Source organism: Myotis yumanensis, unplaced genomic scaffold (assembly GCF_028538775.1).
Source record: "Myotis yumanensis isolate MYYU_CA2020_CCGP unplaced genomic scaffold, mMyoYum1.0.hap1 SCAF_9, whole genome shotgun sequence".
In the NCBI taxonomy this organism is placed as follows: domain Eukaryota; kingdom Metazoa; phylum Chordata; class Mammalia; order Chiroptera; family Vespertilionidae; genus Myotis; species Myotis yumanensis.
In genome coordinates this window covers 59,650,900-59,663,320 of record NW_027223760.1, presented here as the reverse complement: position 1 = coordinate 59,663,320, position 12,421 = coordinate 59,650,900, and the positions used below count along the sequence as shown (strand labels likewise).

Genomic DNA, 12,421 nt, shown 5'->3' with positions numbered 1-12,421 from the left:
GTCCCTCCCAAAGCTGCGCGCTCGGTCGAAGAGGACGACCTTCCCCCCTGAGGAGAGGACCGGTCTTCGGTCAAGGGTATACGAGTAGCTGCGCTCCCCTGCTAGAACCTCGAAACAAAAATACAACTAAAAGTGGAACGGACATCACCCAGAACCACAGGAAGGCTGGCTGAGGAGAGACTCTTCAACTAGAAGGAAAGAGAACAGCATACCGAGGCTCAGAGGAGGCGCAGTGTGGAAAACACAAAGGTGCGGAGGTGCGCGCGCAGAGCGGGCTGGTGGCTGAGGGCGCGGTTGTCTTTTTCAATCAGGAGGGAGTCTCAGACTCTGAGCTCCAGATCTGGGCAAGTCTCTAGGGACTCAGACTCAAACGGGAGAAGCGGGATTGTCTAGCATCAGTCAGAACGTGAGGGCAGCTTTCTCTCCGAGGTTTGCAGCGGTTGCTGGGGTTCTGAGAAGCAGAGCCTCTGGGAACGAGACTGAGAGCAGCCATAACTGCTCCCTCCACCCGCCCTGTTGATCCCCAGTGACCCGCCCCGCCCAAGCCCTGTGCAGAGCCATTTGCCGGATAGCCTCAGGCAAAGGCTAGATTAGCACCTCTCCAGAGGACAGAAGTTTTCCCATGGCAGACACAGCTGATTCTCACAGCCACTCGGCCTGGTGGTCAAATCCCTCTAGTATTAACTACAACAATCAAGGCTTAACTAGAACAAGACTGTGCACAAAGACCACAAGGGGGTGCACCAAGAAAGCATAAAAAATGCGGAGACAAAAAAACATGACAGAAATGGAGGATATAGAGCTAAAAAACGCACTTTTGAGGGCTTTCAATAATTTGCTAGAAACTGCCGATAAACTTGATGAGAGCCTCAAGAAAACTAATGAGACCCTTGATGTTGTGATAAAGAACCAACTAGAAATTAAGCATTCACTGACTGAAATAAAGAATATTATACAGACACCCAACAGCAGACCAGAGGAGCGCAAGAATCAAGTCAAAGATTTGAAATGCAAAGAAGCAAAAAACACCCAACCGGAAAAGCAAAATGAAAAAAGAATCCGAAAATACGAAGATAGTGTAAGGAGCCTCTGGGACAGCTTCAAGTGCACCAATATCAGAATTATAGGGGTGCCAGAAGATGAGAGACAGCAAGATATTGAAAACCTATTTCAAGAAATAATGGCAGAAAACTTCCCCCACCTGGTGAAAGAAATGGACTTACAGGTCCAAGAAACGCAGAGAACCCCAAACAAAAGGAATCCAAAGAGGACCACACCAAGACACATCATCATTAAAATGCCTAGAGCAAAAGACAAAGAGAGAATCTTAAAAGCAGCAAGAGAAAGAGACTCAATTACCTACAAGGGAATACCCATACGACTGTCAGCTGATTTCTCAACAGAAACGTTGCAGGCCAGAAGGGAATGGCAAGAAATATTCAAAGTGATGAATGCCAAGAACCTACAACCAAGAGTACTTTATCCAGCAAAGCTATCATTCAGAATTGAAGGTCAGATAAAGAGCTTCACAGATAAGGAAAAGCTAAAGGAGTTCATCACCACTAAACCAGTATTATACGAAATGCTGAAAGGTATCCTTTAAGAAGAGGAAGAAGAAGAAAAAGGTAAAGATACAAATTATGAACAACAAACATGCATCTATCAATAAGTGAATCTAAGAATCAAGTGAATAAATAATCTGATGTACAGAATGAACTGGTGATTATAATGAATCAGGGACATAGAAAGGGAAGGGACTGACTATTCTTGGGGGGGAAAGGGGAGTGGGAGATTCGGGAAGAGACTGGACAAAAATCGTGCACCTATGGATGAGGACAGTGGGTGGGGAGTGAGGGCGGAGGGTGGGGCGGGAACTGGGAGGAGGGGAGTTATGGGGGGGAAAAAAAGAGGAACAAATGTAATCTGAACAATAAAGATTTAATTAAAAAAAATAATTATTTATTTTTCAATTATAGTTGACATACAATATTATATTCGTTTTGGTGTATAACCCAGTGATTGGACATTACATAACTTCTTAAATGATCACCTTGATAAATGTAGTACCCATCTAACATCATACATAGTTATTGCAGTATGACTGACTATATTCCCTATGCCATATTTTAGATAGAAAATTATTTGAAATTCTAGAAAGACAAGCTGAGCTATATTGAGTCTCAGATTATTTTTATATATCACTAGAGGCCCGGTGCACAAAATGCATGCACTGAGCGGGGGGGGGGGTCCCTCAGCCCGGCCTGCACCCTCTCGCAGTCTGGGAGCCTTAGGGGGATGTCTGACCAATGGCTTAGGCCTGCTCCCCATGGGCAGCACTAAGCAGCTCCTTAGTGCTGCCATGGAGGCGGGAGGCTCCTGCCACCGCCACTGCGCTTGCCAGCTGTGAGCCTGGCATTTGGCTGAGTGGTGCTTCCGCTGTGGGAGCGCACTGACCACCAGGGGCAGCTACTATGTTGAGCATCTGCCCCCTGGTGGTCAGTGTACATCATAGCGACTGGTAATTCCATCATTGGGCTGAAACCAGCTCTCCAACAACCCCCAAGGAGTCTCAGATTGCGAGAGCGTGCAGGCCAGGCCAAGGGACCCCACCAGTGCACAATTGGGGCCGGGGAGAGACGTGGGAGGTTGACCAGCTAGGGAGGGACCTCAGGAGGGTTCCAGGGCATGTCCAGCCTGTCTCGCTCAGTCCCAATTGGCTGGTCCCCAGCAGCAAGCTAACCTACTGGTTGGAGCATCTGCCCCCTGGTGGTCAGTGCATGTCATAGCGACTGGTCGACTGTCTGCCCCTTGGTGGTCAGTGCACATCACAGTGAGCAGTTGAGCGGCCTTAACATATCATTAGCATATTACACTTTGGTTGAATGGCCAACTGGACAACTGGACACTTAGCATATTAGGCTTTTATTATATAGGATGAGCAGATAGATGGCCATTGGACTTGAACTGCAACACTGGTTCTCTCATGAGACTCCAGCCTGCAGGCCCACCCTGAAGATTTTGGACCTGCCAGCTTCCATTATTGAGTGAACCAATTCCTTAAAATCTCATCTCTCTCCCTCTCTCTCTCTCTCTAGAGGCTCGGTGCACAAAAATTTGTGCACTTGGGGGCGGGGGGAACCTCAGACCGGCCTATGACCTCTTGCATTCTGGGACCCCTTGGAGGATGTCCACCTGCTGGCATAGGCCCGCTCCCTGGGGGATCGGGCCCAAGCTGGCAGTCAGACATCCCTCTGGCAGCCCGGCAGCCCTCAGGGGATGTCTACTTATGAGCGGGAGCAGACCTAAGCTGCAGTCGGACATCTTTAGTGCTACTGAGGAGGTGGGAGAGGCTCCCGCCACCACCGCTGTGCTAGCAGCCATCAGCCTGGCTTGTGGCTGAGCAGAGCTCCCCCTGTAGGAGCACACTGACCACCAGGGGACAGCTCCTGCATTGAGCATCTGCCCCCTGGTGGTCAGTGTGTGTCATAGTGACCAGTCATTCCCAGTCATTCTGCTGTTAGGGTTAATTTGCATATTACCCTTTTATTATAAAGGATAGAGGCCTGGTACATGGGTGGGGGCCAGCTGGTTTGCCCTGAAAGCTGTCCCAGATCAGGGTGGGGGTCCCACTTGGGTGCCTGGCCAGCCTGGGTGAGGGGCTGATGGCAGTTTGCATGTTGGTCACACCCTCTTCAGGGTGGGGGTCCCTACTGGGGTGCCTGGCCAGCCTGGGTGAGGGGCTGATGGCTCTCTGCAGGCTGGTCATACCCCCTTCAGGGTGGGGATCCCCACTGGGGTGCCTGGCTGCCTGGGTGAGGGGCCAATGGCTGTTTGCAGGCTGGTCAAGCCCCCCCCAGTGGGGACCCTCACCCCATGGATGTTTGGCTAGTCTGTGTGAGGGGCTGGTGGCTGTTTTCAGGCTGGCCACAACCCCTTTAGGGTGGGGGGTCCCCACTGGGGTGCCTGGCCAGTCTGGGTGAGGGGCTGAGGGCCGTTTCAGGCTGGCCAAGCCCCCGGGCGATGGAAGCTCCAAGCCTCTCCTTTTTTTCTTTTTCTTTTTTTATTCTGGGATTTATTTACCTTCTATAATTGAAACTTTGTAGCCTTGAGTGGAGCTCAGAGCCGGCCAGGGTGGGGCGGGAAACTTGGCTGCCAGGGGCAACCCAAGCCTCCTGCTTGCTCCAGCTTCATGGCTGCCGACTGCCATCTTGGTTGGGTTAATTTGCATATAGTCGCTCTGATTGGCTGATGGGCATGGCTTAAGGTGTAGTGAAGGTCTGGTCAATTTGCATGTTTGTCTTTTATTAGTGTAGATAGGATGTCCCCCAAAATGTATGCACACTTTAGCAGCTGATAACTCACTTAATTTTCACTCCTTTTCAGGTTTAACTGATTTGACTAGACATTTTTTTTATGGGGATACATAAAAGATAAAGTTTATGGCACAAAACCAGCAACAGTTGATGAATTGAGAGTGCACAAATACTGAATAAATTGATTCCATTGCTTCATGTTATCAGTAGTGCCTGGATCAGAATGGTCATCAATTTGAATACAGGCATTGATAGAAAATTATTAATTTCTGTAGATTCTTTTAAATTTTGAATATGAACTGTATGCTAATAAATACTGATTTTATAATCATTCAAAGTATGTATACATTTTTTGGGGACATCCTGTGTGTGTGTGTGTGTGTGTGTGTGTGCGCGCGCGTGCGCGCGCATATGTGTATCTCTGTCTCTATACACAAACACACATATAATGTGTGTATGTATGTATACAAACACACACTCATCCTGTTGGTTCTGTTTCCTTGAAAAATATTGATGAATATAGATTTTGGTTCTTTAATCCCTGGCAATATAGAAAAATGAATGACTTTAATACATACCATGTAGATATTGTATGACAATACAATAATCTGTATAATGAGCTCACTGTTTTAACACCTCTGAGTCTCCAGCAATATAAAAAAGTAAATACTGTACTCACTTGTGTTGCTTTTGAGTAGACATCCACTAAGAAGGTTATCACTCAATTCTCCTAAAATCAGTGACATTACAGGAAGACATGCTCCATTTACCACTGATGCCAGTAATCCCAGGATCATGAGTGTGATGTCCAGCCCATCAGCAAAGCGAAACTGAGGAAAATAAACAAAATAGGGTAGCATTTTGCTATAAAAAATTAAAACCCAAAACCAACTTACAGTTTTTGCCATCAAGTAAATGTCATTTTATAAATTAATTGACTAAATAAAAGAATAAAACAATGGAAAAATATTTATAAAGTAAAAAAAAAAAATAGTCACCAATTCTAAGGAATTACAATGTATATTGAAAAATATAAAGTAGCAAAATCAGTAAAAATTGTAGACCTGTGACACAAGTCAGGTCAGATGTGGATATGAATCAGAAACTTCCTTCCATTTGGTTAATTCTGGAATAAATTGAGATATTTCAAAAGACTGCAATGACAATATCTTGATTGATGGACAATGATCTTCAATTCCCTAGGCTTATCTACATCATAGCAATGAAAACTAAGTGCAATGAACAGTACTTAACTAGTAAAAATCAGTTCACCAAATGTAATAAATTATATTCTTCATTCTTATTTTAAATTCCTCAGATTTTTTTTTACTTAGGACAACATCTATTCTGTAAATTAAGGTCTACAATAATTTGCAAAGCTGTTTAGAAGAAAGAAATAACGGAAAGGCAAATATTGATTGCTTCACATTCTATTCTATAGCAAGTCCCCATAATATTATTCCAAAGCCAAAACATGAACTTGAAAATGTGGATTATTTATCTTACTGAGAGAGGTCAAGATAAAATGTATAATATTATTGAAATAAAATTAGATTTGAATAACAGGAACTTAGTACATATTTTGTAAGTGGAAACTGAAAAAATTTAATGTTTTTCCTTTCATTCATGCACTAATAAATATTTATGAATTAACTGCCATACCATTGTACTCATTACTACAGATAAGAGGGTATCTGCTCCTCCACCATCTCCAGAGTAGTGTGTTATCTCCTTGATAAAGTTTCACATGTTCTGCTACTTCTCAGATTTTTAAAAAATGGACTTCCGGTAGGAGAATCGAAGATGGCGGCATAGGTAAACACCGGCTATGCCGCTGTAAACAACCACTTCAAAAATACAACTAAAAGACGGAACGGACATCAACCAGAACCACAGGAAGGCTGGCTGAGGAGAGACTCTTCAACTAGAAGGAAAAACAACAGCAAACCGAGGCTCAGAGGAGGCGCAGTGTGGAAAATTTAAAGGTACGGTGGTGCGGCGGTGTGAGCGCAAAGCGGGCTGGTGGCTGAGGGCGTGGTTGTCGTTTTCAATCAGGAGAGAGTCTCAGACTCTGGGCTACAGATCCGGGCGAGTCTCCAGGGACCCAGACTCAAACGGGAGAAGCGGGACTGTCTGGCTACAGTCCCTCTGAGGATTGCAGCGGTTGCGGGGACAGAGAGGCAGAGTCCCTGGGGACGGACTGAGAGCAGCCATAGCTGCTCCCTCCCCCCGCCCTGTTGAGCCCGCCCCGCCCAAGCCCTGTGCAGAGCCATTTGCCGGATCGCCTCAGGCAAAGGCTGTACTAGCGCCTCCCCAGAGGACTGAAGTTTTCCACACAGCTGATTCCTACAGCCAGTCGGCCTGGTGGTCAAATCCCTCTAGTGTTAACTACAACAATTAAGGCTTGGCTAGAACAAGACTGTGCACAAAGACCACAAGGGGGTGCACCAAGAAAGCATAAAAGATGCGGAGACAAAAAAACATGACAGAAATGGAGGATATGGAGCTAAAAATCGCAATTTTGAGGGCTTGTTATAAACTTGAGCAGAGCCTCACGAAAACTAATGAGACCCTCGATGCTACGATAAAGAAATTAGAAAGTAAGCATACACGGACTGAAATAAAGAATATTATACCCAATAGCAGACCAGAGGAGCACAAGAATCAAACCAAAGATCTGACAAAAAACACCCAACTGGAAAAGCAAAATGAAAAAAGAATCCGAAAGTGTGAAGATAGTGTAAGGAGCCTCTGGGACAGTTTCAAGCGGACTAATATCAGAATTATTGGGGTGCCAGAAGATGAGAGACAGCAAGATATTGAAAACCTATTTCAAGAAATAATGGCAGAAAACTTCCCCCACCTGGTGAAAGAAATGGACTTACAGGTCCAAGAAGCGCGGAGAACCCCAAACAAAAGGAATCCAAAGAGGACCACACCAAGACACATCATCATTAAAATGCCAAGAGCAAAAGACAAAGAGAGAATCTTAAAAGCAGCAAGAGAAAGAGACTCAATTACCTACAAGGGAATACCCATACGACTGTCAGCTGATTTCTCAACAGAAACGTTGCAGGCCAGAAGGGAATGGCAAGAAATATTCAAAGTGCTGAATACCAAGAACCTACAACCAAGATTACTTTATCCAGCAAAGCTATCATTCAGAATTGAAGGTCAGATAAAGAGCTTCACAGACAAGGAAAAGCTAAAAGAGTTCATCACCACTAAACCAGTATTACACGAAATACTGAAAGGTATCCTTTAAGAAGAGGAAGTAGAAAAAGGTAAAGATACAAATTGACAACAACAAATATGCATCTATCAACAAGTGAATCTAAGAATCAAGTGAATAAATAATCTGATGTACAGAATGAACTCGTGCTTATAATGAATCAGGGACATAGAAAGGGAATGGACTGACTATTCTTGGGGGGGAAAGGGGAATGGGAGATTCGGGAAGAGACTGGACAAAAATCGTGCACCTATCGATGAGGACAGTGGTGGGGAGTGAGGGCGGAGGGTGGGGCAGGAACTGGAAGGAGGGGAGTTATGGGGAGGGGGGAAGAGGAACAAATGTAATCCAAACAATAAAAATTTAATTAAAAAAAAAATGGACTTTTGAAAAAATAGGTAGTTTCAAGTGTATTTTTAGTGATATTGATCTGATAGGTTGATTTAAAGATTAGATTAAGTGGAGGAGGTGTTTTGAGAATGCATTTCTGAAAATTTTCCTTAACCATAATGCTGAAGAATTGTGCTGAAACATACTCTTATGCATACATAATCTTTACAAAATATTTCGATAATTATTTTTTATTTAAAAAGGATTCATACCACTTTAAAAATAAAAGCAACTTTTGTCAATATCACTGGAAAATATTGAAATGTAAACAAAATAGTAAAAGTCATTTATAACTCCACTAGAGGCCCGATGCACAAAATTTGTGCAAGGGGCTTGGCCCTTGCAGCCCCACCTGCCTCGGTCGGCCCTCGCAGCCCTGGCTTCGTCTGGAAGGTCGTCCGGATGGTTGTTCTGCTGTTCGGTCTAATTAGCATATTAGCCCTTTATTATAGAGGATACCACTCAGAAATATCCTCTGATAACATTTATGTATCACACATACACACATGCACACACTCCCTCCTCCCCAAATTGGAATCACTGTCTAGTTCTTGTGTTGATTTTTTCCATGCCTTATTGTGGACCTGTTGGGTTGTAAACTATCAAACAAACATTCTATACACTACTGACAATTCCCTAAAATTTTCTGATATGCATACTTCCTAACTGATGTTACTTACTATCTCAAAAGGTCCAACAACTTGGTTTCTTACTTTGGGCAGTTGTTCTTGCAGTTTTCTGGAAAGTAAATGTTTAAAAGGTAACATTACAATTGTTGTAATTTGCAACATTTTCTAGTTATAAGTGTGCTGAAGAGTCAAATTTCACCCAGGGTAGCAAATTATACCAACACTGCAATTTTAAAAACAAATTTAATCATAGACAATACAAAGATTTTTAGTATAATCCCTGGAAAAGTAAGTTGTCACTGGCAGTCCACATTAGAGTAACATCTGAAGATATACATCTCGAGTGAATTTTTTTATTGTGATAAAATACACATAAACATTTAATTTACCATTTACCATCGCAACTCTTTTTAAGTGTACTTTTCAGTGGTATCAAGTACATTCATATTGTTGTGTTACCATCACCACTAACCATCCACAGAATACCATGAATCTTGAAAAACAGAAATTCTGCCAGCTTCTGCCCACCACTATTCTACTTTTTTTTAAAATGTCTTTATTGATTTGAGAGAGATAGGAAGGGAAATGGAGACAGAAACATCCATGAGAGAGAAACATCGATCAACCCAGGCATGTGCCCTGACCAGGAATTGAACGAGGATCTCCTGGTGCATAGGTCGATGCTCAAACACTGGGCCACACCAGTGGACCCATTCTACTTTTTGTCTCTTGAATCTCTAGGAGCCTCATATAAGTGGAATCCTATAGTATTTTGTCCTTCTCTCATGGGCTTATTTCACTTTGCATATCATTAGGGTTCATTCAAGTTGTAGCAAATGTTGGAATTCTCCTTCTTTTTATGTCTGAATATTACTCCATTGTATGTATATACCACATTTTTTAAAACCATTCATTCCTTAATCAGTGGACACTTGGGTTACTTCTACTTTTTGGCTACTGTGAATAATGCTGCTATGAATATGGCTGTACAAATATAACTTCAATTTCTGCTTTCAATTCTATTTTTAACTTCTTAAGGAACCATCATACTGTTTTCCATAGCAACTGCATCATTTTACATTCCTACCAATCATGCACAAGGTTTCTTCACATATTCACCAATACTTATTATTTTCTGTTTTATTTTATTATAAAATAAATGAGAAGTCACTTAATTCTATTCCACCTGAGGTTAATAATTTACTTATATACAGGCCAATTTTCTCTGCAATGTCTCATAGATGACAAAAAGTGCTTTAAGATCATAAAGACCTTCACCCACTCTAAACACAGAGTTTAAAGTCTAAGACCCAGTAAGCTCTCTTTTGATAAATTTTGTTTCAGGAAAACATTTCTGTCTCTATTGACCTTCATGGAAAGTCTTGAAAGGAGTGGTTGGGTAGTCTTTTAAGAACCTCACGTTTTAGCGACTTAGCTAGATGGGTGTCCCTTAGGTAGTCTTTTAAAAGACCAGAGTTGAAAGTGAAGACTCATAGATACAGAATAAACTGACAGCTTTCAGAGGGGTTTGGGGGATTGTTGTGGGTCTGGGTGAAAAAGATGAAGGGATGAAGCAAAAAACAACAACAAACATACAAACACAAAATATTCATAGACACAGACAGCAGTATGGTAATTACCAGAGGGGAAGGTAGATGTGGGGAGGCAGAAGAGGGCATAGGGGGGTAAATGGTAATAGAAGGAGATTTGACTTAGGGTGGTGAACACACAATACAATATACAGATGATATATTATAGACTTGTACACCTATATAATTTTATTAAACAATGTCACCCCAATAAATTCAATAAAAATAAATATTGTACAATAATAATAATTTTTAAAAAAGAAAGTGAAGAAGAGTACAGGTATGGTGGGAGCTTCCTTTCTGGCTACTGCAGCCCTGCATTAATGAATCACAGAATCTAGAGGTGTCCACCTGATGCTCACAGTTTATACATTGAAATTTAACCCAGTTATTATGGTAAAGGTGGAAATAAATTTTAAACCATTTCTACTTTAAATCTCTAAATTAATGGATTATAGGTGAAGAAAAATTTTATAAGTCACATACACACAGACATCCATTCAATGAAAAAATAATCAAACTTAGTATTTTATTTTATTAAATGTACCAAGTGGAATGAAGGATCCATATATCTAAAATGGAATTCTATGTATCTGGTAAGCTACAAAAGACGTGATATCTGAAGTGCTAACTCAATAAATCCTGTAGCTATTCATTTCCTAAAATTACTATTAAACCAGTTGTAACACTGATTATGTAGAAGTACAGCAAAATGCAAATAGCACTGTTATTTTTGGAAAAAATTATGTTACTTTTTGCTACAGCTGTGAAAAGGATAAGGTGTATATGAAGTTGTAGAACACTTTTTTTGTAGGATTTGAGCAAAACTTACCTATTTCTCTGGCAATTTTCTTGCATCTCTTCAGCTTTTTCATAATCTGCCATCTTCTTTATAATTTAATTATTCTGAAATAAAATATCAACAAATATATCATGACTATGTGAAGTTTTATCATTTAGCTGATATAAAGCATTCTTTATATCCTTAACAGCTTCTGAAAAATCATGCTGCCTCTTCACCCCTCCACCCCAACTGAAGTTTCTGGTTATGTATCTTTAGATTTTATCACCGAATTATTTATGGCTTGTCTCATTTGGGCTTAGATGTAAAGCTAATGAAAATTATAGAAATGGAAAAAAAAGAAGGAATGTAAAATTCCATGACAATGGATAGTTTTTTTGGACATTGGATTTTATTTCTATTCTTCCACTGGCTTGATTGTAATTGATGAAAACTTTAAACTATCACATGCTTAGTTTTCTCTTTAAAAAATTAATGCAATAGTGCCTGTGAGTAGTTTGAGGGAAAAGGCCTCTCTAGTTCACCAAATGTAAGCAATTTAGAAGTTCTGCCATATATAAATTAAGTTATTAAAAAATAGAATAGTTTGAAAACCCACTCATCATTATAATTATATTAAGCATAATGTATCTTCCTTTGGATGACACTTCAGAATCTTAGCTTGTCTTAAGATCTAAATTACTTACATAAATTATCATTTCAATGCAAATGTAATAGAGATGTTTTGACTGAACCTCATTTGTTTTGAGTTAACCTCGTGTATTGAGATGATTATACAGAATATGGAGAAACTGCATTTTAACTCTAGAGTAGAAGTACTATTTAATTCTTACCGGAACATCTGAAATAAAACCCCAACACTCTGAAATAGTAAGTTTATTCATGAAGAAATAAGACCTAACGGGTCAGTTTTAAGTGCCTGAGAAAGAAGGCATGCTCTTCCTTTTTTAGAAGTCAATGGTCAAAACTCCAAATAGGAAATCTTTATAATTACCACACTGACTTTATATCATTTCATTATTTTGACATATGTGTAGGAAAAATAATAAAATATACTCTATCAATCATTTGCATTTTATGGAAATTAACAATTATATAATAAGATTCATATTCAAAAAAAGAAATAAAAACAACTGAGGCTCACCGTATTAAATGCATGATCCGTTCATTTACATCAAAGTCATGTGTGGTTTCTCTTCTCAACAAATAACTAACTACACTTTCACAACTATGCTTTAAAAAGCTTATTTTCTGATCATGCTGTAACATCTGATTACAGCAGTTAATTTCCAGCTAAAGCACATTGTGTTCTTCATGTCATACTGCACTCGGGAAACAAGGTGAGCAAAGAAAATTCACTGAGCCAAACAAACACTCTTTTAAAAAAATCTGTAGTGTTTATGTATGCCCAGTTTTCTATTGTTTAGTCCCATAATATTTTTAGTTAGCTGAATTAGTAATTATAA

At 40.7% G+C, this 12,421-nt stretch overlaps 1 protein-coding gene across 1 annotated transcript in view; it reads right to left on the bottom strand.

The window, feature by feature from the left end:
* ABCB5 (ATP binding cassette subfamily B member 5) overlaps positions 1-11,038 on the bottom strand; it is a 92,837-nt gene extending 81,799 nt beyond the window's left edge. The window contains exons 1-3 of the mRNA XM_070425151.1: positions 10,986-11,038; positions 8,616-8,673; positions 4,993-5,143 (exon numbers count right to left, since the gene is read on the bottom strand). Coding sequence (XP_070281252.1) covers positions 4,993-5,143; positions 8,616-8,673; positions 10,986-11,038 — 262 coding nt within the window. The remainder of the gene's footprint in view (positions 1-4,992; positions 5,144-8,615; positions 8,674-10,985) is intronic.
* Between the last annotated feature and the right edge of the window lie 1,383 nt (positions 11,039-12,421).